The 25467-nt window shown below is 47.9% G+C and overlaps 1 protein-coding gene across 1 annotated transcript; it reads right to left on the bottom strand.

The window, feature by feature from the left end:
- Nucleotides 1–31: 31 nt before the first annotated feature.
- Nucleotides 32–25467, bottom strand: Gck (glucokinase). The gene is made up of 10 exons (XM_035453024.1): nt 25441–25467; nt 8299–8461; nt 7705–7859; nt 6507–6626; nt 5150–5245; nt 4945–5044; nt 2330–2513; nt 873–1028; nt 399–632; nt 32–176 (listed from the first exon to the last, which is right to left on the bottom strand). The coding sequence occupies exons 1-10, from the start codon at nt 25465–25467 to the stop codon at nt 32–34; spliced, it is 1380 nt and encodes a 459-aa protein (XP_035308915.1).

Raw genomic sequence — 25467 nt, 5'->3', positions numbered from 1 at the left:
AGCCCAGGTCCCTGTCCTTGTGGCCTAGATTTCACTGGCCCAGCATGCAGGCCTTCTTGCAGGCCACAGCAGAGACCAGCGCTGCTCCCCTGCCGCTGCCCTCCTCTGATTCGATGAAGGTGATTTCGCAGTTGGGTGTCAGCCTGCGCACACTGGCATGGAACCGCTCCTTGAAGCTGAACAGGAGAAAAATAGGGCTGCCATTTCTCCTCCCACCTCTAGACCTCACTCACCCTTGCCACCCATCCATTTACTGAAGGCTCCCTGACCGCAGCACCCTCAGCAGCTAAGGGAAGTCTGGCAGGAGGGCTCCCAAATGCCTGGAGCTGAGAGCCACGCCATTTGGGCCTCCCCTTAGTAGGAAGAGGTTGGACCCGGGAGCTAAGGTAGAAGCTGACCTAGGGTGCAACTTGTACACGGAGCCATCCACGCCCACCGTGATGCGCATCACGTCCTCACTGCGGCTTTCGCGCATGCGATTTATGACCCCGGCTAGTCCCGCTGAGCACATGTGGGCGGCACGCGTGGACACGCTTTCGCAGGCGCGGCGTACGATGTCGCAGTCGGTGACCGAGGGCCGAAGCCCCAGAGTGCTCAGGATGTTGTGGATTTGCTTGCGGTCGCCCGAGTCGCTGCGGGCAGAATGGGGGAGGGAAGTCACTGAGGGTCCTGGAGGAATGGGAATGCCCTGCCCAGCAAGCGTTTGGTCAGCACTGGATTCTTTCTGGCTCCATGTCTCCCTGTGCCTCTAACCTAATACTCTTCTCCTCCTAGAATCCTGGTCCATTCCTCTGTGTCCCTGAGGTCACCTCTGTCCCCATCCCATTCCTCCTTCTCCAGGACCCCGCCCCGGCCCTGCCCCCTCCAGGCACCTCTCCACCTGCGACACAAAACGGGTCTCGAAGGCGCCACGCGTGCGCAGCTGCTCCGAGGCTTCTCCGTGGAACAGAAGATTCTCATCAACCAGCTTGAGCAGCACAAGTCGTACCAGCTCGCCCATGTACTTTCCACCAATGAGCTTTTCGTACCTGGATACAGAACTGTCGGTTATGCCAGCTGGCCCTCGGGAAATCCCCACAGGTCCCATTCCGGTTAGGAGGTGACCACATGGGGCACTGTGATTCCTATCTCATTCTCATCCCCAAGCCATTATCCAAGGTCCTTGACCTCGGGCCCTGCCCCCACGTTTGTAAACAGAGGCTTCAGAAACCTCAGGTCCTAGGAACATGCACATTTTTAACCCGGTTGAGGGAGCACATCTGGCCCCACTGCTGGCCTGGTATATGAGCGGGACACAGAGTTGAGGAGGCTCTGTGGTCCTTTGGAAGTTTGCTGATGGCAGGCGTTGTGGGAGTGCACAGCCTTCCACAACCATGTGAAGGGATGCTATTCTCATTGGCTCACAGGGTTGGTGCCCAGTAGGGCACATGGCAGCCTGGTGTATTTTTGCCTGATCGGTGAGCCTCCATATTGTCATGTTGAAACCAAGCAGATATTAATTAATGACCTAACAGAGGCCCGTGAGGGTCTGAGATGAAACTCATTAAGTAGTTAACATGAGAATGGTACCATGCAGGTGGCTAGCCTGTGATAGGCACAATTCATTTTATGTATTTATTTACTTTCATTTGAGACAGGGCCTTACTATGTAGCCATGGCTATCCTGGAGCTTGCTATGTAGCCCTGGCTGTCCTGGAACACTAAGAGATCTGTTTGCCTCTGTCTCCCAAGTGCTGAGATTAAAGGAGTGCACCACACCACGTGGCACTAGCCTTGATCAAGATGAGCTCTGTGCATCTGGTTCCCAAGATGTATTCTGCTAGCCTACAGCACCCCCCCCATGCTAATGTTCATTTTATGGGACTGGCATACATATATACTTTGGGGGAATTCAGGCTTAAGCCAGATAAACCTTGCAGTGCAGGTCTTTCATAGCTGTCTCTGGTGAGTAGAAAGATGGGACTTTATACTAACCACCTTGACACCACCACACCTCGGAAGGGCCAGATCGTGACTGAGCTGAAGAAAAGAGCCAGCTAGTAGAGAGATCAACGATTTGCTTCTCCCCAGGGCACTCTCTCTTTCGAGACAGGGTTTCTCTGTAGCTTTGGAGCCTGTCCTGGAACTCACTTTGTAGACCAGGCTGGCCTGGAACTCACAGAGATCCACCTACCTCTGTCTCTCAAGTGCTGGGATTAAAGGTGTGTGCCACCACCGCCACCACCTCCCCAGAGATCATTATAAACAAGCCATTAGGTGCTGTGACCCAGCTGTGATGTGCCAGGCAAGAACAGCCCCAGGGAGGGCTAGGAGGGCGGGGCATCCTTACAGTTGCTGACCGGGGTTCGCTGAGCTTTCATCCACCATCCGGTCATACTCCAGCAGGAACTCATCCAGCTCGCCTGAGTCCCCGAAGGCGCCCCACTCAGTGTTGACACACATGCGTCCCTCATCCCCTTCTACCAGCTCCACATTCTGCATCTCCTCCATGTAGCAGGCATTGCAGCCAGTGCCTACAGGGATGGGGCACATTAGGCTATAAGAACCGGGGGTGGAAGCTGGAAGGCTGGAGCAGCTGTGTAATGCAGAAGAGCTGGGTCAGTCTGTGGACTGTCCTCTAACAAGGATGGCATCCCAACTCTTTACCTGGGTAGTCATGGGAACGGAGAAAAACAAAGTGTGCCATTGTGGTATGACAGCTGGAAGTGGATGTGAGGTGTAGTTTTATCTTATTATTTTAATTTAAAATTTTTTTATGTATATGAGTGTTTTGACTGCATGTATGTTTGCACACCACAGATGTGCCTGCCAGATGCATAAAGGAGCTAGAGGAGGGTATAGATCCTCTGGAACTAGAGTTACAGACAGATGTGAGCCATCATGTGGGTACTGGGAATTGAACCTGGGTCCCTCTGGAAGAGCAGGAAATGCTCTTAACTGCTCCAGCCCCTTGTTGTCTAGCACTTTGTAGGCACATCTTAAAGTCTCCTGAGCCCTTTTAAGGGAATTTCAATATAAGTAAGGCACCGTGTGTGCCCCTTGGAACAGTCCAGAGGCCACTGCAGGCAGGACCTGCTGCAGTTTGTCATGTGCCCTGCCTTGTGCAGAGTGAAACTGTGGGGTTCCTACAGAGCAAGACCACAAGGACAGCAAAGCCATGCTACTCAGTAGCTTTCTTTCTTTTTTGGTTTTTCAAGACAGGGTTTCTCTGTATTGCTTTGGAGCCTGTCCTGGAACTCGAGGCTGGCTTTGAACTCACAGAGATCCGTCTGCCTCTGCCTCCCGAGTGCTGGGATTAAAGGTGCTTTCTATAGGAGTCTGGGGCCAGTGTATTCTGACTTCTAGTGTTTTGTGTGAAAAGCAGAAATCTAGATTTTGATGTGAATTCTCACAATTGCTTCAGTCTCAGCAATTATTGTGAATATGGTCTCAAATACTGAGCAGTCACCACGAATGTTTGTGTGCAGATATGAGTGATAGGTCACCAAAAGGTACCCATTGCTTTTGAATCACACCACAGGAGTTGGTGCGACTGGACAGAGTTGCTGCTCCTTGGCCTGCATTAAGTGAGTTGTCTTGGGAGCCCCAGGAAGAATTACGGAGGACGCCGCTCGGGGAATACAGAGGGAGGCACATCTGGAGAGAGAAGTTTTCCCTGGAAAGGCAAGATAGAAAATAAAAATAGCAAACAGAAGGAGATGCAGTGAGAGCAGGGGTTCTCAACCGGGGGGTTGCGACAGGGGTTGCCTAAGACCATCAGAAATACCAGATATTTACATTGTGTATCAGATATTTGCATTATGGTTTGTGACAATAGCAAAACTACAGTTATAAAGTAGCAATGAAAATGATGTTATGGCTGGGGAGCACAACAGCATGGACTATATTAAAAGTTCACAGCATTAGGAAGGTTGAGAACCACTGGGCTAGAGTGTAAAAATACATACACAGAACTGGATGTGGTGGCGCACACCCTTAGTCCCAGCACTCAGGAGGCCCAGGCAGGAGGATCTCTGTGAGTTCAAGACCTGATCTACAGAGTGAGTTCTAGGATAGTCGGAGCTGCACAGTGAGGCCCTGTCTCAAAACAACAAAAAAAGGTTAAAAAATATATATGTATATACATGTGTGTGTACACCTATAATGTGTTTATATATGCATGTATATAAAATGACTATATTATTTAGCATGTATTATTTAGGGGACAGTATAAGTACAGATGAGAACCTATGAATACAAACACATGGCATTGGAGATCTGTCTCTGAAGGGCCTATGACACAGGGTTTTCTGGGTAATCGGGGCTCAGAGAGTTCAAACAAACATCCCTACACCTTTGTGCACATTAGATAACAGATTTGATTGAAACACTCACTGCTTTGGAAGATCACAGGGACTTCTGAGACAGTGGCGTGGGGGGGGGTCGTTGGTGTCGGAGCTCCCACCCCTGGTTAGGAGGGGGAAAGCTACAGCTTGTCTCTCTGGAATCTCTGTCCCTTCAGAGTGGGTTTAGGGCCTGGCAGTTTGGAGATTCAGTGCTGGGTCCCCTGTCAGGGGCTGGGCCAGGGTGGAGTAGGGCCAGGTGGGGGCTGGGCCGGGGGGGGGGTAGGGCCAGGTGGGTAGGGCCGACTAGCAGCATGATGACGCCACCACTTCCGCTGATTCTCTTCCACTTGAACAATTTTGTCCAGTGCGGCCAATTTACTAGATAAAGTGGTTTAATTACATGCAGATAGGCAGGGCAGGTGTGCAGCTGACAGGCCGCCTGATGCCCTGACACTGCAAACATGGAAATACTTCCCATCAACATACAGTTCCCGAATCACCACATCCGCAAGGCCACCTGCTCAGGGACAAGACCTCCCCTGACTGGCACTAGCTGTTAGTGTTCTGGCATTGACTGCTAAGTCCCTGTGGGAAGCATTGCAGGGGAACAAGCCCTTACCCACAATCATGCCGACCTCGCATTGGCGGTCTTCATAGTAGCAAGAGATCATCGTGGCTACTGTGTCATTCACCATTGCCACCACATCCATCTCAAAGTCCTGCCAAGAGTACGGAGACTATGGGAATGCGGCTGAGGAGAAGGCCCTGTGACAAAGGAGTAGGGGCCCAGTATAGCTCCTCAGGGCAGGCAAAAGTGTCCTCACCCCTCTCCTCTTGATTGCATCTCGGAGAAGTCCCACGATGTTGTTCCCTTCTGCCCCAGAGGCCTTGAAGCCCTTGGTCCAGTTGAGGAGGATGCCCTGTAGAAGTAGGAAAACATGGCTGCTGCTGTGTCCTTAAACCAACCAGGCCGCAGGTCCATGGCTCCCCCATTTCACATTTGAGGAAGTAGACTCACACAGCTTTGAGAGGTATTTGGAACCATTTTCTACACACACACACACACACACTCACACACACACACACACTCACACACACACACACTCAGAGAAACCCAGGACCTTGAGAATTTGGGGTAAATGCTCCATTGCTAAGCTGTACCCTCCCGCTGTGTTGGACAGCAAAACTCAGGGTTGTGATTCTAGAGTAGAGCTACGTAGGACAGGAAGGTCCCTGGGAGAACAAAACTGAGTAACTTTGGGGTTTATCTCCTTAGTGGATCCTACTGCACAAGAAGGTATCACATGTAGCTTTCTCTGTGGAGCTTTGGGCTTAGAAAACTACTGGAGGTGTGGGTTTGGCTGCTGCCTTTGCCCCTGGTTTCATCTCTGACACAGGTTGTAATGATTTGTTTTGTCACCTGGGAGGAAGTCTCAGTAAGGGCTTGTCTAGGTGAAGATTAAGTTGGCCTGTGGACAGTTATCTTGATTATATTAATTGAGGCAGGAAGACTTACCCCCCAGTGGGGGGCACCATTCCCTAGACAGAGGCATGGAAAAAGCAAGCTGAACACAGCAAGCATGAATTCTTTGCTCTGTGTTTCTGCCTCTGTGACTTCCCTGCTATGATAACCTGGGAGTTAAATTAAGACCTTTCTCCCCTAAGTTGCTTTTGTCAAAGTACTTAATCACAGCAACTATAAAGGAAACTAAAGCAGAGATTGTGTGTGTGTGTGTGTGTGTGTGTGTGTGTGTGTGTGTGTGTGTGTGTTATGTAACTTATGGGATTGCCAGTAGGGTAGATTCTCAGACCCTTCCCACTTCTGGCGCAGTCAGAAGCAGTGAGGTGTCTTTGTGCTATGTGGTGAGCTGGGGCCCCAGTCTTAGGGCCAGTTACCACCTCCCACTTAGAGCAACTTGCTTAACCTGTTACTCTATCTGTAGAGGGGTGATCATAGCATGTCTCATGAGAGGCTTTGCCACATGGTAAGAATCAGCAGATGTTATGTCTGTTTGCCAAAGCTTTACACATAGGAAGTGACAGGGGCCACAACTGAAACCTCTTCCAAGCTTGGGCTCTGTTACAGCCTTGGTTGGGGAGCTGCGACTGAAGGCAATCTGAGCAGAATTCTCCTCAGGGGTCTTTCTGTCCATGCATCTCCCCTTCCTCTGTCTGGCTCACCTTGTCTATGTCTTCATGCCTTACAGGGAAGGAGAAGGTGAAGCCCAGGGGTAGTTTCTTGTGCTTCATCTGATGCTTATCCAGGAAGTCAGAGATGCACTCGGAGATGTAGTCAAAGAGCTAGGAGTTGCACCAGAGTGGTATTGGGTCAGGGTCAGGGCTTGGACAGTAGCAGCTCTCCCCAGGGACTGTGCCGAAGTGTCCTTTGGAGGTGTTAAGACATTTGACCCCAGAGGCTGCAACTGTATGCTGGACCTGTCTGCAGTTTGTTTCTCCTCAGCACTCAGGCCCTGCGCCTCCTCAGATGGAGAGTCCTGCAGACTGCAGTCTCCAGAGCAAGGTGATACAACACAGGCTGATCCCCAGTTTAGTCGAACCCCTGAGCCCCCCTCCCCCATTCCTCACTTTCTCAGTGAGGACTGACTGGCATCAAGCCTGGGTGGATGTCCTGTGAAGCTCTAGGTAGAAGCACATTCTTGGCCATGACTATGATTACTGTCTCTTTTGCTGTATCCTGGTCACCTGACCCCTGCTGAAGGCTGCCCCAATCCCTTCCAGTGGAATGGTTCATGTGGTGAGGCACCGCTGAGCACTTTGTAGATGGATGAGGGAGCTGCCTCATAACATGCCCAGCCCCAGGCTGAGGTGTGCTGAAGAAAGGCTGGGTGGCTATGGGCAACCTCTTGCCTGGATGCCCCTCTGGTAATGGGTTTTCCCTTGTCCCTGGGCATGGTTGGGGGTTCTGGCTTAGCCTGTGGCTCCCTCTATTTCTAGGTTCCCTGTTTGTGTCTTCCTCATGCTTAGGGAACCCTTGCCACACCACTGGCATATACCCGTTGATGGGTTAGTGGTGGCCTGTGAGGAAGGCTGCGTTTTGGGAACTGCAGAAGGCTGGGCCAGCATGACTTCTGACTGTTCAGACCTAAGCTTTGGTTTTCCTCTAAGAAACTGGACAGAAGCTGGGTTTTCTCCTGCTGCTGACCCCTCTTCAGCCCCTTCTTGTTCTGAGCGGACTGGAAATTGGGACTGGGGACAGGTTAAGCCTCTGAGCCACCTACTTGGGTCTCTGTCTGAGGCGGGGTGGCTCACCATCACTCCTGTTCTTGGAACCCTCCCAAGGACCAATTCTCTTGAGATCCTGGGTGACCTTGACCCCTAGCCCCCCTTTTCCAGCCCTCCCCCCACCGAAGCTGCTCACCATCTCTGCAGTGCCCGTCATGGCATCCTGGGGGATGGAGTACATCTGTTGCTTGGTCTTCACACTCCACTGTCCTGCATCCCCCTCGCCCACCTTCACTAGCATCACCCTGAAGTTGGTTCCTCCCAGGTCCAAGGAGAGAAAGTCTCCAACTTCTGCAGGCAGAGGGAGATATGTTCAACCTCATTGCCTACCTGACAGGTGGAATAGGTATGGGGACCCCAGACACTGTGGATGAGGGGAAGCAAGCTGTGGAAGGGTCAAAGGTAAACTCAGGAACATCAGTGGGAAACCCTTGCCTTAGGAAGAGGCAGCCAGAACCCAGTTAGCTACATAGAGACCTAGAGTAACAAACAGACTAGACTCTGGATAAGGAGGAGGTTCCCCAAGTGACCTTAGAGACAAAAAAAAAAAAAAAAAAAAGAAAGAAAGAAAGAAAGAAAAGAAAGAAAGAAACCAGCTCTCCTGAGGTTTGATAGCTGGGCCCAAGCACCCCAGGGCTTTAGGCAACTGGGCAAAGACCTACCCAGTGGCTTGGGGATGCCATCATTTACCTAGGGAGTCCTGTCTAGGGACAGATGACCCCTGTGGTACCTGAGCCTTCTGGGGTGGAACGCACGTAGGTGGGTAACATCTTGACACTGGCCTCCTCGTGGGTCTCCAGCCTCAGGCCACGGTCCATCTCCTTCTGCATCCGCCTCATCACCTTCTTCAGGTCTTCTTCCCGCAGCTGGAACTCTGCCAGGATCTGCTCTACCTATACAGGGAGGGGATGGATGGGAGCGGCTGTGGCTGTCACCAGGAGCCTCCACACACCAAGAGTCTCTTTTTTTTTGTCTTCTGACTCCAGAATGCAGGATGGTCCACACCTCAGAATATTTACCATAGGTTATTTCAAATATTTCAGGGCCAGCCCCTCAACAATTAGCCTAGGTACTCTGGAGGAGTGAACAGCAGGGAACTGGGTAATCTTTGCTCTTAGCAGGATTTTGCAGCACCATGCCTTGAAGTGCCTCCCATTGCCCCTAAGATTTTGGATGAGGGGAGGAAAATGTGTAAATGGGACTTTGGTGAGGCAGGACTGGAGCTGGCATTACTGTGTAAAGACTTCATGTGTAAGGTCCCACTGTAGGACTCTATGGAATGAATGGGTCAGTATGCACAGGGTAGCCAAGACTAGGTAGCTGGTGTGACCCCTGATACCAAGCAGGGGTCTGGCTAGCAAAGCATGGCCATTCACAGTGTGCAGACTTTGAGCCCAGAGGGAGGACACTCTCAGTATCAATTTGGGAGACCTGTGCATGAGAAGCTCAGAACCACACTCCAGTCCTGCATGTGGCTGGCCAAGGCATGGGATTCACCCTCCACAGGATGGACCCTGGCAGTGAGCAGCATGAGGCTGTTCATGCCTAAGCTAGAACACTGGGCAGTGAGAAGTCATTGCAAAGACACTTGAACTTTGAACCAAAAAGAAAAGTGAGGGATCTTCTGATAAAAGGTACAGATCCATTTTTTGTGGGACTCAGCATCTTTTGTGTCTTGCACATAAACTCAGTGTGTTGGAGGAATTTGGACTGTATGTAGAAGGGGCATCTTTTTCTTCAGTTACCCAGAGTTTGCTCAGGAGGACTAGGTAGAACAGTAAACCCTGATAGACTAAGCTGACCATAATAATTCTATTCTCCTTTGCTTGGAGCTTGGGCATATGACTCAATTCATCAATGACAGGTGAAGGGAAGCCTGATTTTAGCTGGAGAGGGGAGTTCAGTGCCTCTTTGTTTATGAACACAGGATGTGATGGTCGGCATTGCAGCAGCCGCCTTGTAGCCATGTTGAGAGAAGGCTGGAAGCAAAACAATGTTAGCCTATTGCACATGGCAGAGAAAACAGGTTGATGCTAGACCTAGCCAACTCTACATGAAGGATTTGGAGCAGTTACATAAGCCGTGGGGAGTCAGACTCTTGGTTTCCTTCAACCAAAAGCATTCCTAAGAGATACAGAGCATTGGTTAATGACCACTTAAAAAAATAAACCCCACACAGAATTTAAATCCAGGGAAGTCAGGAAGCACTCTGACAAAGGCACGGAGCAGACACCAGCATCAGGTGAATATGAGGTGAGTGTGTGGCCAGTCACTTCTGCCTTCAGCCCTCAGAGAAGCCTGCTAGAGACATAGCCAGCACCCTGTAACAATCCATGTTGTACCCAGCAATCCAGGATGTTCCCCAGAGCAACACCCTTGTCCTCCTCTGTCTCTTTCCTAGACACGTACAATTTGCTGAGAAATAGCAGCTGTAGGATGCTTGTCTTCTCCCTTGAGGTACAGCTGTTTAAAGGGACTCAGTGACAGGCTGGGTGTGGTGGCACATGCTTCTATTTCCAGTACTCAGGAAGACACCCAAGGACAGGCCAGGTGTGGTGACACACACCTCTAATCCCAGCATTCGTGAGACAGAGGCAAGAAACCCTGTCACAAAAACCAAACCAAACCCAAACCAAAATCAATCAAAAGGACCCACTTATAAGATATCTGTGGTTTTGTGACACAACCAGGGCTGATCCTAACAAAAGTTCAATCCTCAGGCCCTGTTGGATCGTATCCCTGCCTCTCTGTCCAGGTAGCTCCTCTTGGTGACTGGAGGCTGGATTCTGGGTTAGGGTTAGAATTGGGGTTAGGGTTTGGTTTGAATTAGGGCTAGGGTTGGGGTTGGGGTTTGGTTAGGGTTGGGGTTAGGGTTAGGGTTAGGGTTAGGGTTAGGGTTAGAGGTCGTTTTCAGTTCAGGATTCTTCATGGAAGGAGCCACACTTCAGGCTTGGGTCTCTGAAGAGGACGAGGACTAAGGAGTTGCCTAGGGTGACTAGATAGTGTGTGGCTGTATTATCTGGCTGATGAGGGCTCCAAGCAATTCCTGTCTTCTTCTTTTTATTATTATTATTATTTTCGAGGCAGGGTTTCTCTGTGTAGCCCTGGCTGTCCAGGAACTCTCTTTATAGACAAGACTGGCTTTGAACTTAGAGATTCCCCTGCCTCTGTCTCCCAAGTGCTGGGATTAAAGGCATGTGCCACCACTGCCTGGCATCCTGTCTTCTTTATGGAGATGAGAACTTGTCCAGAGCTTAAAGGGTCCCAGTGAGAATGGGACAAATGGTAGGTGCTGTTTCTTTCTTACAGAGGTGGGGGGTTGGCGGGGTCATCTTCCTGTAGATGTTGGGAAAACCAAGTGTGCTGGATGGTGCCCAGGCTCTACAGCTCCTAAGCCAGAGTGTGTGTTCCGAGGGCCTGGATGCCAGTGAAGCCAAACTGATACCACCTGTCCAGAGGACCAGTACTGTCTCCGTCAAAACTTAAATTTGATTCAGGACACAGTCAGAGTATATACTTCACAAGTACACAAGAGTCTCCTCTATGAAATAAGACCCCCCCAACACTCCCTAGTACCCTGGATTCACCAGCAAGGCCATGATGAATAAACCAAACCCAACACCTACCACTACCATGCTACCTTCTACATCCTTTCCAGAGAGGAGGTGGAACTTCCTGGCATCAAGGGCGTGAGATGGGACTGTCTGCAGAGCCTAGCCCATTCTCATAAACAGAACTGCATCTGGCCTGTGGATCTGCCAACCTTTAAAATCTATTTAAAACAGATCCTTTTTACAGAAGTCTAGATTTCCAACAAACTGGGTCTGCATTCTCACTGAGGCTATAGCGAAGTGGGGGGCCTGCCCCCTAGTGGTAGAACTGGTCTAAGTCAGCTGGCCACAGAGCCCTCATTCTGAGTCTTGGCCAAACCTGGTGTGCTGCGGTACATCCAGACCACTGGGGCTAGTAGGACACCCTCACATACCCCTAAATCTCTTCCCCAATCCTGGTGATGCAGGTTGGAGGGTGTGTGTGGAAGGTGCTTGAGCTGAAGTTGCTAAGCAGTTCTGCTCTTGCTGTGGAGAGTGTCTTCCAAAGGCGAGTCATCCTTGGAAACGGAAGCCTACCTCAGAGTGCTTTGGGCCTGACGATGCCTGTACTTTTGGCATCAGGTCAGTGTACAACCCAGAGGAAGTCTGACCAGAAGTGGCTGTGGGACAAGGAAAATGGGCATCGTGTCATGAGGAAGTCTACCTAGCAGTGCCCATGCATTGTACATAGGACCAACTATAGGCCAGGCCCACCATGGACATCCCTGGGTCTCCCCCGCATTCCTGAATCATTCCAAGATACTCCTAGAACACCGAATACACACTGTCCAATCCCTCCTTGTAAACCCACAGAGCCAGGAGTGCAGAGTTGAGTGGCAAGGGGCATGCCGGAGATCCGAGCTTATTCCCACCCGTTGGGCTGCTTCCTTCATGATTTGGGGACCCGACTTTGATTGGTGTCCAGTAAGACATTCTACCCTGTGTGTCCCTAGAAGGGTCTCATGTTGCAGGGAGATCCTGTTAGCTCACTAGTTTCTCTTGTGGACCTTGTCTGAGAAGTCATAGGATACATAACCAAGGTTCATGGACACAAGCAAACATAGGGCTTTTCCTGTGGGAGGACTCTCTTCCTCCTAATTCCCTGAAAGGCACTGGAAGATCTCCTTAGCAGATGCCAGCTATGGGCAGTGCACTGTGTGGTGTGTGGGGTGTTAGAGAGAAGCTGAGAGCATGTTTGCCGTCTGTCTGTACAGGAGCATATGTCCCAAGTACAGCAGCCTTGTCAGGCCAGTGTTCATAGAGAGCCACGGAAGAGAAGCACATGGAGCGAGGTTGGGTGGTGAGGGAACGACGGTGGTATGGGGGGGGGCTGTGGAGAGAGCGCAACTGATGTTCCCTAGAAAGTGGGGACCTTCCATAGAGGGGAGGAGGGAGTGACCCCAGCAACTGGGAGAAGCCTAGAGATTCCTGGCTACACAATGGGGATTTCTTGGGACAGGATAAAAATAGGGGCATTAGGCTGTCTCTACAATCTGGGTACAGTGACAGTGAGTCCAGGACAGAGAGGTGGTAAGGTCTAGAGAATACATATATTTGCTGGTGTCTTGAGGCATAGGGGTTTTAGGTAGAGACACATTGGGAGGATCACACGGGCTAGCCTGAGCAGCTGGAGCAGGGTTCCATTGGGTTTGAGCATTCTGGGAAACTGATCCAAGCATGCCACCCATCTGCCGGTGCGTCTCAAGTGTGAATGGCTGGCTGTGTAAGGACAGAGTTCAGGGAAGACAGTGGAGACACACACTTAAAAGCCTCAGTGTGGAGGTGTTCTTAAGGCTACAAGTCTGGATGAAGCCACAGGACGGATAGCAAAGTGGGAGGAATGGAGCTGGCAGAGCCAGATGCCTTGAGCAGGCTTGGAGATCCCACCTTAGAACGCAGTAAAAAAAATAAGACATCATTGTTGGGTATTGGTGGTGCATGCCTTTAATCCCAGCATTTGGGAGGCAGCAGCAGACAGGTCTCTGTGAGTTCAAGGTCAGCCTGGTCTACAGAGCTAGTTCCAAGAAAGAGGGCTACACAGAGAAACCCTGTCTGGAAAAAAAAACATAATAATTATACTAATATACCATCAAGTGTTTTATTTACCAGATGAAGAGGTCTTCTTAGCACTGGAAGAGGTGGCCCCAAGGAACTGTAGACCTCAGAGCATCTAGACAAGGGCTAGAGAAACCCATAGATAAAAGCTACAGTGCCCAAGGTCCAGAGATAGTCTCATGTCCCCATGTCCAGACTCAGCCTGGCTCCTCTCTCCCCAGGCCCATGGTGGCTATCTACACAGGAATGAATGGCCCTAGGCCAGCCATCCACATACTCCTGAGGAACAGAGCTCCACACTCTTCCAGGTACAGCTGTGAGGTATCCTTGAGAGACAAGCAGCACTAGGAAAAGCCCTCAGCCTAGGCACTATTGTCCCAGGAACAAGCCCTCTTGGACACCTCGAGAGATGGACGATAGTGGCACCAGTGAGGAGGGCCATGTCCAGGTCTCCTACATGCCTGAAACTGTCCTTCAATGGCCCATCAATCCCTCTCCCCAACCTGAGGGCACTAGCCTCAATTTCCCTCCCAATTCCAGACCTTTGGCCTGTGAGTGGCCCTTACCAGGGTCAACTGACTCCTTGTAGTAGCCGTAGCCATCTCTCTGAGAGGACAAGCAGCAAGTAGTTGGGGGAAGTACAGATGCTCCTGCCTCCTGAGGCCACCTGTTGCAGGCAAGGGCTGTCTGGCTGAGTGTTGCAAGAGACAGGCAGCCAAGGGTTTCTGCACTAATGGGCCTGATGAGCGGCTGCAGAAATACTCTGCCCACTTCCACAGGGTCAGGGCCAAGCCAGGACAAGGGACCACGTGGGGTCAGGTTTAACAAAGGCCACAGGGATAGGGCTATGAGGCAGGCTGCTATGTTCTTTGAACACTGCCTGGGATAGCTATTGAGAGGCTGACAGGGTGGCTAGAGCCAACCCATCCACACCCCACCTCTTAACCTTGTCAAGGAAGACAGCAATAGGTGCCTTGAAGGATGGGAGGGAAGCAGGTACGTGTGCGATGAGGAATGGTGTGTGCCAGGGAGGCTTCCAACTTGCTTTAGGAGCAGTGGGGATCCCTATGGGTTCTCATCTATGGAGGTTGGCTATGCATCTCACACAGTCTGGGGCTCCATCATGGAACTCGGTTGGGAAGGGGAGGCTGCGGAAGGGAAGGAAGCCAAGTTTCTGTGGAAAGGATAGAGCTTGGCCACAGAATGGGGGGATGGGGACTGGATGGGAGGGAAGGGGTGGGGTGCCTGTGCAATACAAGCGGGAGTAGGTTCAGGTCCTTAGGACATGTCCCCAAGTAAAATAATACATGTTTCATTCAGAACTTTTTACTGTCGTGGACCCTCCTTAAACTGTCTTGAACCCAAACAGCAAGAAATAGAATGGCAGAGGCCATTATGTTTTGTGGCAGAAATGCTCAGGACACAGGCTTGCTTTGAGTTCCTCCATGAGGTTCAGACATCCCCTAATCCTTTTCTTGGGGTTGGCTGGGAGTGACCCCAACATACTCTGCACTTGCTGGCATCTCCAAGCTCTGCTAAAATTAGCTGAGATTGGCAAGTAGGTCAGGGTACAGAGGGTGCCTTGTCAGAATGCCAGTGTTTCCTTTGATTGGTCAGTATGGTCACCCTCTAACACAATTGATTTCTTTCCCAAAATAGAGCAAAGCCGAACTCACCAGACCTCATGTGGGTGGGACCAACTGACCACCCAACCCCTGGCTCTGAGTCCTTTTTGCTGTAGGGAATAGAACTCACGCCTGAATTTGGGGTGCTAGGCCCAGGAGCAGTGGTCTGGGGGTCTTGCTCCCATCTCTTGGGTCAAACCACAGCACAGATGAGGAGGCAAGTCCTCAAGCCCTGGCCTCTGGGAGGTGGGAGGTGGGAGGTGGGGTATGGACCAAGTCAGAGCCAGAGACAAACCAACCCACTTTCTGTCTTGGCTAGACTGCTTGTGCATGAGCAACAAGCATCCTCCCCAGAACCTGATCCTGGTACCTTTGAAGGAAGAATAGGACCTAGCTAGCTAAGCACACAGCACAGATTCTAGCAACTCACAGTCATCCTCCTGTGAACCCATCTTGTCCTTGAGCACCATGATGAAGCAAGGGCACTGTAACACAGTGTACTTCTTACACTCAAGAGTTGTGATTGGACAGCCTGTCCAGAGATGAGGAATCCAGACAGAAGGGTGCCTTAGGGACAAGATCTCATGATGGATGCACAGGACACAAGAAGCTGCATGAACTGTCTGCTTAAGATTTGGAGAAAACATTAGAGCTTTGCAACCATAACTTAGGACATCTCTCCATCTTTATCTTTTTTTCTGGTAGAGTGAAGGAAGAGAGCAGACCAAATGGATCATTTTCTATGCCCTAGTTGGTAATATACCTCCTTTTTTTCTCGTGTGTGAGTGTGTGTGTGCGCGCGCTGTTAGGCAGAAGAGGCCAGAGGAGGGTATTGGGTGTCTTTCTCTAATGTTCACTATCTTATTTTTTTTGAGACAGGCCTCATACTGAACATGAGGTTGTTTTCAGCTAAGCTGGCTGGCTAGTGATCTCCAGGGATCGGCCTGTCTCTGCCCTGGCTTTTATGTGGGTACTGGGGATTTAAACTCAGGTGCTCTTACCTGCATAGCAAGCACTCTTACCCAACGGGCCATACCATTCACCACCCCTGTGCCTTCTTGTTCAAGAAGCCAATTCACATGCACGGCTGGATTTTCATTTCAGTTACTTCAAGGCAATGGCATGACAAGTGTAGTGACTGATATTCAAGCTTGTTCATTCTAATATCAAAAAGTGGGCCACAACATTGACAGTACCTACACGAAGTCATAACAAAGGTAATGAAAGCTGACAAGATGGCTCAGTGGGTAAAATTCCTGCCATGGAAGCTTGATGACATGAGTTTGATTTCTGGAACCCTGTGAAGATGAAGGAGTGGGGGCTGGGGAGATGGCTCAGCAGTTAAGAGCCCTAGCTGCTCTTTCAAAAGACCCAGGTCCAATTCCTAGCATCCACATGATAACTCAAACTCTGTAACTCCAGTTCCCTCTTTTGGCCTCTCTGGGCACCAGGCACACACATGGTACATAAACATACATACAGGTAAAAACATCCATGAACATAAAATAATTAAAGAAAAAAAGATGGCGAGAACCAACTCCATGGAGCTGTTGTTTGACCTCCACAAGTGTGCCAAGGCATGTGTGGTACCCACCCACATACAGACATGCAATAATAATAAGTTACAGTGTTTAAAATAAAATATTTTGAAAAAAGTAAAGTTGATATATTACTATTTTTTAATTAATGTTTGTGGGGTTTTTGCCTGCATGTATGTTGGTGTGCTAGGTGTGTACAGTGCTAGAGGAGACCAGAAGAGGTCACTTAATTCCCTGAGACTGGAGTTATGATGGATGTGAGCCACTGTGTGGGTACTGGGAATGGGACCCAGAAGAACAGCCAGTGAGTGCTCTTAGCTACCAAGCCATCGCTCCATCTCTCGGGTTGATCCTTCACTGTTAGCATATGTGGCCATTAAGTATGAAATAGCCCTCCCAGGCTCACATGTTTGAACCAGTGTTCACGGTGGGGGTGCTATTTTGGAAGGTTGTAGAGCCTTTAGGACAGTGGTTCTTAACATGTGGGTGATGATCCCTTGGGGAGGGGATCAAATGATCTTCCCACAGGGCTTGCCTATCAAATATCCTACATATCAGATATTTACATTATGATTCATAGAAGTAGCAAAATTTACAGTTATGAAGTAGCAACAAAAATAATTTTATGATTGGGGGTCACCACAACATGAGGAAATGCATTAGAGAATTGCAGCATTAGGAAGGTTGAGAACCTCTGCTCTAGGAGATGGAGCATAACTAGAGGAAGTGAATCACTGGGAGCCAGGTCTTCAGTTTTAATAGCCAGACCCCACTTCTTGTTTTCTCTCTACTTCCTGCTATGGACTCAGTGTGGGACCAGCTGCCTTGCAGTCTACAGCTATTCCTTCCCTGCCATGATGGACTGTGTCTCCTAAAACTATAGGCCAAAATAAGGCTTCCCTTATTAGCCCTGGATATCCTGGAACTCACTCTGTAGGGCAGTCCGGCTTTAAACTTACAGAAATCTGCCTGCCTCTGCCTCCTGAGTGCTGAGATGAAAGGAGTGTGCCACTACTGGCCAGCTTAAGTTGCTTCTTAGAAGTTATTGTCACAGCAAAAAGTAACTAATACAGCCCACAAAGATGTCAGTGACATTCTGTTGAGAGGATTGGCAGCCACCCTCCTGTAGTTCTCTCTTGGACACTGCCTCTGGTATACACTTCAGGTATAGCCCCTGTGCTGTACAGGTCTAGACGGGGTACCTGACAGGATCTTTGATGGAAGCTAGGCCATAAAACACTGTGGCTCCTGTCCTTTTCTCTATCAATCTGTTTCCTCTGAGGGAGGCCAAAAGCCATCAGTAAAAATGTGGTATGGGAAGCTGAGTGTCCCCCTGACATTGGGAGGAGTAAATGAAAGAACTGCCAATCGGCCATATTGGAAGCAGATCTACAGCCACAGTCCACCTTCCTGATACTGCTAGTTAGACTTTCCTTGACTAAAACCTCAGGGGAGAACAGGGGTGGACTGTCTGCTGGACCACAGAGACCATGTAGGACAGTAAGGCCAACTTGTCCTGAAAGTGGTTTTTAACATGGTGGCACATTTTTTTTTGATGTTGTTTGTTAATGACATGTTTTCCCATGGACATGTGTAGGTAATGTTGATGATGTTCTCATGGGAGGAAACACAAATGGGACACCATAATGGTGTAAATATGAATAATTTTATTTTTATTCCATGTGCACTGACATTTTGCCTGCATGTATGTCTGTGTGAGGGTTGGATCCCCTGGAACTGGAGTTACAGACAGTCATGAGCTGAGATAGGGGTGCTGGGAATAGAACCCAGGTTCTTTGGAAAAGCAACCAGTGCTCTTAACCGCTGAGCCATCTCTGCAGCCCAAGTAGTTTTATTTTTATATATCCGTATTTTCTAATTTTCTGTGATGAATGTATATAATGGAGTATTATTTTTACTTCTAAAAACATTTATTTATTCTTATTTTATGTATATGAATATTTTGCTTATGTGTATGTCTGTGTATCACATAAATGCCCAGTGCCCACAGAGGCCAGAAGAGGGTTTCATATCCCTCTAGAACTAGAGTTATTAATGGTTATGAGTCATCATGGGAATTGAATCTGGGTCTTAGTACCCTTAACTGATGAGCCGTCTATTATTAAAACTATATTTTGAGACAGGGTCTCACTATGTCGTTATAGCTGGCCTGCAACTTACTCTGTAGACCAGGCTGGCCTCGAACTCATAGAGATCCACCTGCCTCTGCCTCCTGAGTGCCAGGATTAAAGGCAGGAGCCACAACATATGTCTGGAGTATTATTTTTAAGTTAGGTTTTAAAATAGAACAGAACGGAGGGGCCTCACTGTTTTGTGTACAAAGGCTCCAAGGCCCAGATTCACAGTTAAATTAGCCAAATTTCCTAGCCCCTTGTGCCAGAGGGAAATAAGCTGTATGCCAGGGAGCACACAATGCCAGCCCATCCCCCAATTGGCCTGTTCTCCGGCTGCCCTCAGAACTAACCAGGCTCCAGGTACAGGCACACTGATGCAATGGGGTATGGAGGCCAGTGAGTGTCGCAAGTGTTTGCTTACCACAGAGTGAACTAGAAATTGGCTGGGCCTTTGTGTAAAGGGGCAGGCCATGGGCCTGGTGAGTGGGAGGTGTCAGACAGTGGGTGGTAGCTTGTGACTAGGATGCTGGGAATGGGGAACAAGATGGGGGTAGACTGAGAGAAAGCAAATCAGACCCTGACAATTGCCACAACAAACTTGAGATAAGTGACTACATCCTGTAGGATACTAGGGCAGAGTTTTGACACAAATTACAGTTTGTGTGCCTTGTGGAGATTGAGGCCCATGAGAGTTAAGGGATTTACAAGGATGCTCCAGCTAGAAACCACTCAGGGGGTTCATACCCAAGCCATTCTGATTCCAAGATTGTTAAGACTTAACTTCCTCTTCCGCCTCCTCCTCCACTGAGGCGTATGCTGTATGCCCATGATGGCCTCAGACTCCTGATCCTCCTGCTTCCACTTCCCAGGTACTGGGATGACAGTTGTTCAAGACTTCATTCTTCCTGACTAGATGTGGGGGGAGCATTCCAGAACCAAGCACACATAGCTCAGGACACAACCTCAGAGCTGCTTCCATGGGAAATAGATGTGGAGGCTTCAGCTTCAGCTGGCAGGTGAGGGAATGTGGTAGCCAGTCTGCTTGCCTCTGACAGCAGGGTGGGGGGCTGGAGGTCTGGGGGGCTGTCAGGTGCAATGCTCAGAAGTCAGCACTACAGGGCACGAGGTAGGGACAGGGCAGAGTTTGGAGCATGAGGTGAGGTGGTGTAGAGTGTGGGGACCAGGCGGGGGCAAGGGTGAGGACAGAGCAGAGTGCGGTGAGGAGTGGAGTAGCTTCTGTCTCGATGCCCAGTTCGTCTACCCTGCTGCTGCTCACTTCTGTTTCCTTCCTCCACTAACCTCAAAGCCCAGCCTCCTCAGGCTTCCCACTGTAGACTGAGGCTCTCCAGAAGTCAGCCTTGCCTTCGGTGACATTCCAAGACATCTCAGGCATCTAGACTCATGATTTGTGGCTACCAGATTCTCAGCCTATCTAGTTTGAGGCTATTGTTGGACTACTCAGAACATATGGTGTAAGCCACTCTAATAAATCCCCTTTTAATACATATTAATTCTGTCAGTCATGCTCCTTTAGAGAACTTGAACTAATACGGTATGTGAGGAAATAGGAATCACAGTGAAAAAAGAATTAAAAAAAAAAAAAAACTATTAGTCAGGGCACTCAGACATGGGAGTCAGATGTTAAGTCAGTTGTCTTAGACATGATTAGTGGATGGGGAAGTCAGAAGAGACATATATGAACTGATAAAGATGATAATAAAAGTACCAAAGTTATTGAAAAGGAACCCAATAGAAAATTTGAAGCTTGAAAGTATAATAACTAATGTGGAAACATCACTGAAGGGCTCATTGGCAGATTTTTAAAGTTATTTTTAGTTTATGTGTAGGGTTTTGTTGTTGTTGTTGTTGTTGTTTTGTTTTTCGAGGCAGGGTTTCTCTGTAGCTTTGGAGACTGTCCTTGAACTCCTGTAGACCAGGCTGGTCTTGAACTCACAGAGATCCAACTGCCTCTGCCTCCTGCATGCCGGGATTAAAGGCATGTGTCACCACTGCTAAGCTGTGTATGGGGTGTTTTAATAGCATATATGTCTGTGGACCACATGTGTGCCTGGTGCCCTTACAGGCCAGAAAGAGTGCTGGATCCCTTGGGACTGGATTTACAGACAACCTTGTAAGCCACCATGTGGGTGCCGGAAATTGAACCTGGGTCCTCTGGAAGAGCAGCCAGTGCTCTTAACCATTGAGCCATCTCAATCAAAGATTTTAATGGGCATAAGATAGAATCAGTGGAGTTGAAAATAAGGAAATTGGAAGCATTTGGTCTGAAGAAAAGACAAAGAAAGGAGAGAGGAAATGAGCAAAACCTGAGGGACCAATGAGATCTATCAAGTATATCGTCATAAAGATAACAGCTTATGGAAGAAGAGGGGTGGCGAGGGGCGGGAGAATAGTTGAAGAAGTAAAGGTGAAATAGTTTCCCAAGCTTGATGAAAAATACAAATACATATACAAACTCCAAGCAGAAGCAACCCCAAGAGATCCAGGTTAAGACTGATCACAGTCACAGCATCAAAAGACAAAGAGACTCTTGAAATCTGCAGGAGAAGAGCGAAACATGGACCCGCAGGGAGACTCAAAAGCCATCTCTCATTAGAAGCCTCGAAGGTCAGACAACAGCAGTGGCACCAGAAGTAAAAGCTGTAGCCCAGAGTTCTGTGACCTTCAAAATTAGTCTCCAACAGAGAGGAAATACCAAGACATTTCAGATGAACCAAAATGGACAGAATTCATTCCCAGTAAGCCTGCCCAACAAGAAATGCTCCCAAGAGGAATTCTAGGGAGACAGTTGGGAAACTGCCTGTGGTTGAGAGGGGACCCAGGGTGGGGTAGGACAGTGAAAGAAGATAGAGTTGTGGTTCCTATGACTGTCCCAATCCATGCTACCTGTGAATATGTCATTTGATGTGACAGATGAAAACACACAGCTGACATCATATTCTGTGGTAAAAGACTTCATTGTTTTCTACACTAAGTCAGGAACGTGACAAGGAATCCTAGTTTTGCCACTTGCTGAAATGTCTAGCCATAACGATTGGGGAAGGAAAAAACAAAAGATACCCATACTGCAAAGGGCTACAGTGTGGATGTGTTTTACTCTCAAAGCCCATATGTAAACCCTAATTACCAGTGGGACTATCTTAGGGTGAGGCCTCTAAGAAGTAATTAGGTCACAAGGACAAAGGCACCAGGAGTGTGACTAATGCCTTTATGTAATAGGTCCCAGAGCTTCTTGCCCTCCTACCATGTGATAGTAGTGAAAATGAGAGTTGAGAATGGGCCCTGATCACAGGGCAACTTCATCTTGGACTCCCAGACTCCAGAACTATGAAAGAATGCTATTTACAAGTGGCTTAATTTATAAAATTTTCTTTTTTAAAAAAATATTTTCTTTTAAAATTTTATTTACTTATATTTTATGTATGAGTTCTCTGCATGTATACCTGCATGGTATAGGTGGTTGTGAGCCACCATGTGGTTGCTGGGAATCCAACTCAGTACCTCTAGAAGAGCAGCCAGTACACTTAATCCTTGAGTTATCTCACCTGCACCTATAAAGTTTTCTTTAGCAGCCACATGGACTGCAAACCACCTCCAATTCAGATGACATCATCATATCTGTAGATCACAGATAACCCATAAAAATGTTTGGGTTAATGCACTCATTCAACTCCATTTACAACAGCACCAAGGAAGGAGCTCCTAGGAAATAAAGTCAGAGGGTAAAAGACTCACAGCTGCGAAGCACTGATGAAGAAGCAAGAGGACACCTCAACACATGGAAGGCGCCAGTGTTTATGCATTGGAAGACAATGGTGCTGGGAAAACAACACTATCCCCAAGTGATCCACAGATTCTCAGTAGTCCCTAATAATATTGAAATTATGCTTTTTACAGAAGTGAAAAATCTATTTTGAAATCAATATGGAATCTCAAAGAACCCTGAATATCCAAAACAATCTTGAAAAAGGAAACCAACTAAAGGATCCATAGTCCCAGTTTTAACATTACTACAAAGTGGCATAGTAACCAAAAGAGTATTACGATCGATGTTGGGTTAATGGCAGACATATAACCCAGTGAGACAGAACATCGTGCCCAGAAACAACGCCTCCCTTGCATGATCATGTGATTTTTGACAAAGGTGCCAAGACAATTCAATGGAAGAAAAACAGTCCCTACAGCAAATGATGGGTAAATTTGGTATCCATGTACCTAAGAACGAATTCTTTCCCAATCCCATAACAAAAATGAACTTGATCAAAGGGTGGGTGGAACCAGCTGGTAATGTTATATATGTATGAGGATATCACAATGGAACCCATTACTTCATATGCCAATCAAAAATTAATTTAAAAAGAAATGTATTGAAAAGGTGAAATCAGAACACTCTTAGAAGATACGAGGTAAATCTTTGTAGACTCAACAGTGGCCTTCTAACTTTTTGTAGTGTTGAGGGTTAAGTCTAGGTCTTTATGCCAGTGAGTGCTCTGCCACTGTGCTACACACCCAGCCCTGGAAAAACTTCTTAGAAGTGACACCAGGGACACTGGCAACAAGAGGTCACAGATAATCAGACTCCATCAACATTTAAGAGCCAAGTATGATGGCCTGTTCAGTAGCTCTAGAGGCTCAGGAGGCTGAGGCAGGAAGATAATTTGAACCTAGGAGTTCAAGGCTAATCTGGGCAACATAGCAAGAGCCCCATCTCAGAAAACAGCAGCAACAATAAACTTAGTGGGTAGAAGGGCATTATTAAGAGAGCACTGAATGAAAGAAAATATTTGCAAACCTTGTTTCTATTAAGGAAGGGCTTAATTCATATACATCAATAAGGAAAACACTTATAGCTCAACAACAAAAAAGCAAATAACCCCATATATTGGGCAAAGGATTAGAACAGACCTTTCTTCTTAAGAAGATTTAGAGCGGACAAAGCACGTGAACAGATGTTAGTCACTGGGGAAATGCTAAAATCATAACTGTGAGACACCCCCCATCACTATGTTAAAAAGAGGCTAAGGAGGGAGGTAGAAAATAACAAGCGTTGTTGACCATGGTGAAATATTGGCAGAGGACAGAGTTTGGATCCCTCATACATTGCTGGTAGGGATGTAAACGATTCAGGTGTTGTGCAAAACATCCTCGTGATTCATTGTAAAGTTAACATAGGGAATACTATATGACCCAGCAATTGTACCGCTAAGGATGTTCTCTTAAAGAACTGAAACATGGACTCAAACAAATTCTTGTATGCAAATGGTCAGTCACAGGAGTGCTATTCACAAAAAGCAGACACACACCTGTTGTGGAATAATCCTTTTGTACACTGGGGTAAGGTGTTGCTCTCATTGTTAATAAAAAGCTGATTGGCTGGTAGCCAGGCAGGAAGTATAGGCAAGACAGCCAAACTAAGGTCGGGGAAGGAGGGTGGAATCAGAGGAGATGCCAGAGAATGCAGAGAGATCAGGACGCGTAGAAAATGAAGTAACAAGCCATGAGCCACATGGCAGAGGGCAGATAAGAAATACGTTTAATTTACAGTGTAAGAGTTAGCTAGTAACAAGCCTGAGGTATCAGCCGAGCATTTATAATTAATATTAAGTTTCTGAGTGGTAACTTGGGACCACTGCTGGGACAGGAAAACTCCACCTGCACATACCAGCTACCTATGAATGAAGGTAGGAATGATGAATGAAGGAAGGAAAGGATATGTGTGCAAACCAGGAAATGCTATTTAGTCGTGAAAAAGAATAAAGTTTTGATATACAATATAGCATAGATCAACCTCAACAACATTATGCTAAGTAAAACAAGCCTGATAAGAAGGGATATATGATGATTCCACTTGTGTAAATATAAAAAGAATAGTGCCTGTTATGGGTATGGGGGATTAGGAAGTTAGTAAGTTTCTGAATGGAATGATAAAATAGTTTGGAAAGAGTGGGGAGCTATACAATGCTGTGGGCACTTAATGCCACCAAACTGCATTTTAATTAATAGTTTAAATGGGTCCTGGAGAGATAGCTCAGTGGTTAAGACTACTTGCTGCTCTTCTAGAGTGCTGAATTCAGTTCTCAGTACTTACACCAGCTCACAGCCACCTGCAACTCCAGTTCCAAGGGTTCTGATGCCCTCTGCTGGCCTCTGCAGATCCCTGAACACATGCACACATACACACCACACACACACACACACACACACACACACACACACACACACACACACACACACACACACACAATTTTAAAATCTTTAAGGTTACAATGACAAATTTTATAATTTCATTGCAATAAAAGGGGGGATAATGATGAATAAGCATTCCATTTTAATAGTAAAAGCAGCTGTTTTACTACTTTAGTCACAATCACACTGTTCTCTTATTCAACAATTTTTACTGGCAGGTGCTTTGGATAGTTATTGGTACTATACAGGTACCATGTGGCACCTAAACGAGGCCAAAGCGCAGTTAGGTACTTCTTGACTGGTCCAAAACTGGGGCTAAACCTGAGGACACCTTGGCAGAGGCCGTTCTGGATATCTCAGTTAAACAAAGGGACTCACATTGGCTGAAGATTAACTTGATGGAACTTCTCACCCCAGTGTGCTGTTCCAGGTGCCTCAATGTCCTGCTGTTAGTAGAAAGTAGGGAGCTATAAAAGCCAGAGTAGGAGGATCCATTGGCAAACACACAAGAAAAGAAATGAGATATCTATGGAGTTTTTGAGGGGGAAACCCCATAAGCTTGGCTGGAAAAGAAGTCTTTGATTATTCAAAACAAAAGATAATTCTTGGGACCCATATATTATCACCAGAGAGTGCCCATGGATCTTCCAAAGGTAGGGCTGAGGCTGGGGTGGATGTGAGCTCCCCACAGAGGAGGACCAAGTGCTCTCAAGGAGTATACTCACCAGCAAGGGAGTCCACAGGTCCTGCAT

Source organism: Cricetulus griseus (assembly GCF_003668045.3).
Source record: "Cricetulus griseus strain 17A/GY chromosome 1 unlocalized genomic scaffold, alternate assembly CriGri-PICRH-1.0 chr1_1, whole genome shotgun sequence".
In the NCBI taxonomy this organism is placed as follows: domain Eukaryota; kingdom Metazoa; phylum Chordata; class Mammalia; order Rodentia; family Cricetidae; genus Cricetulus; species Cricetulus griseus.
This window is presented reverse-complemented; position numbering and strand designations above follow the sequence as displayed.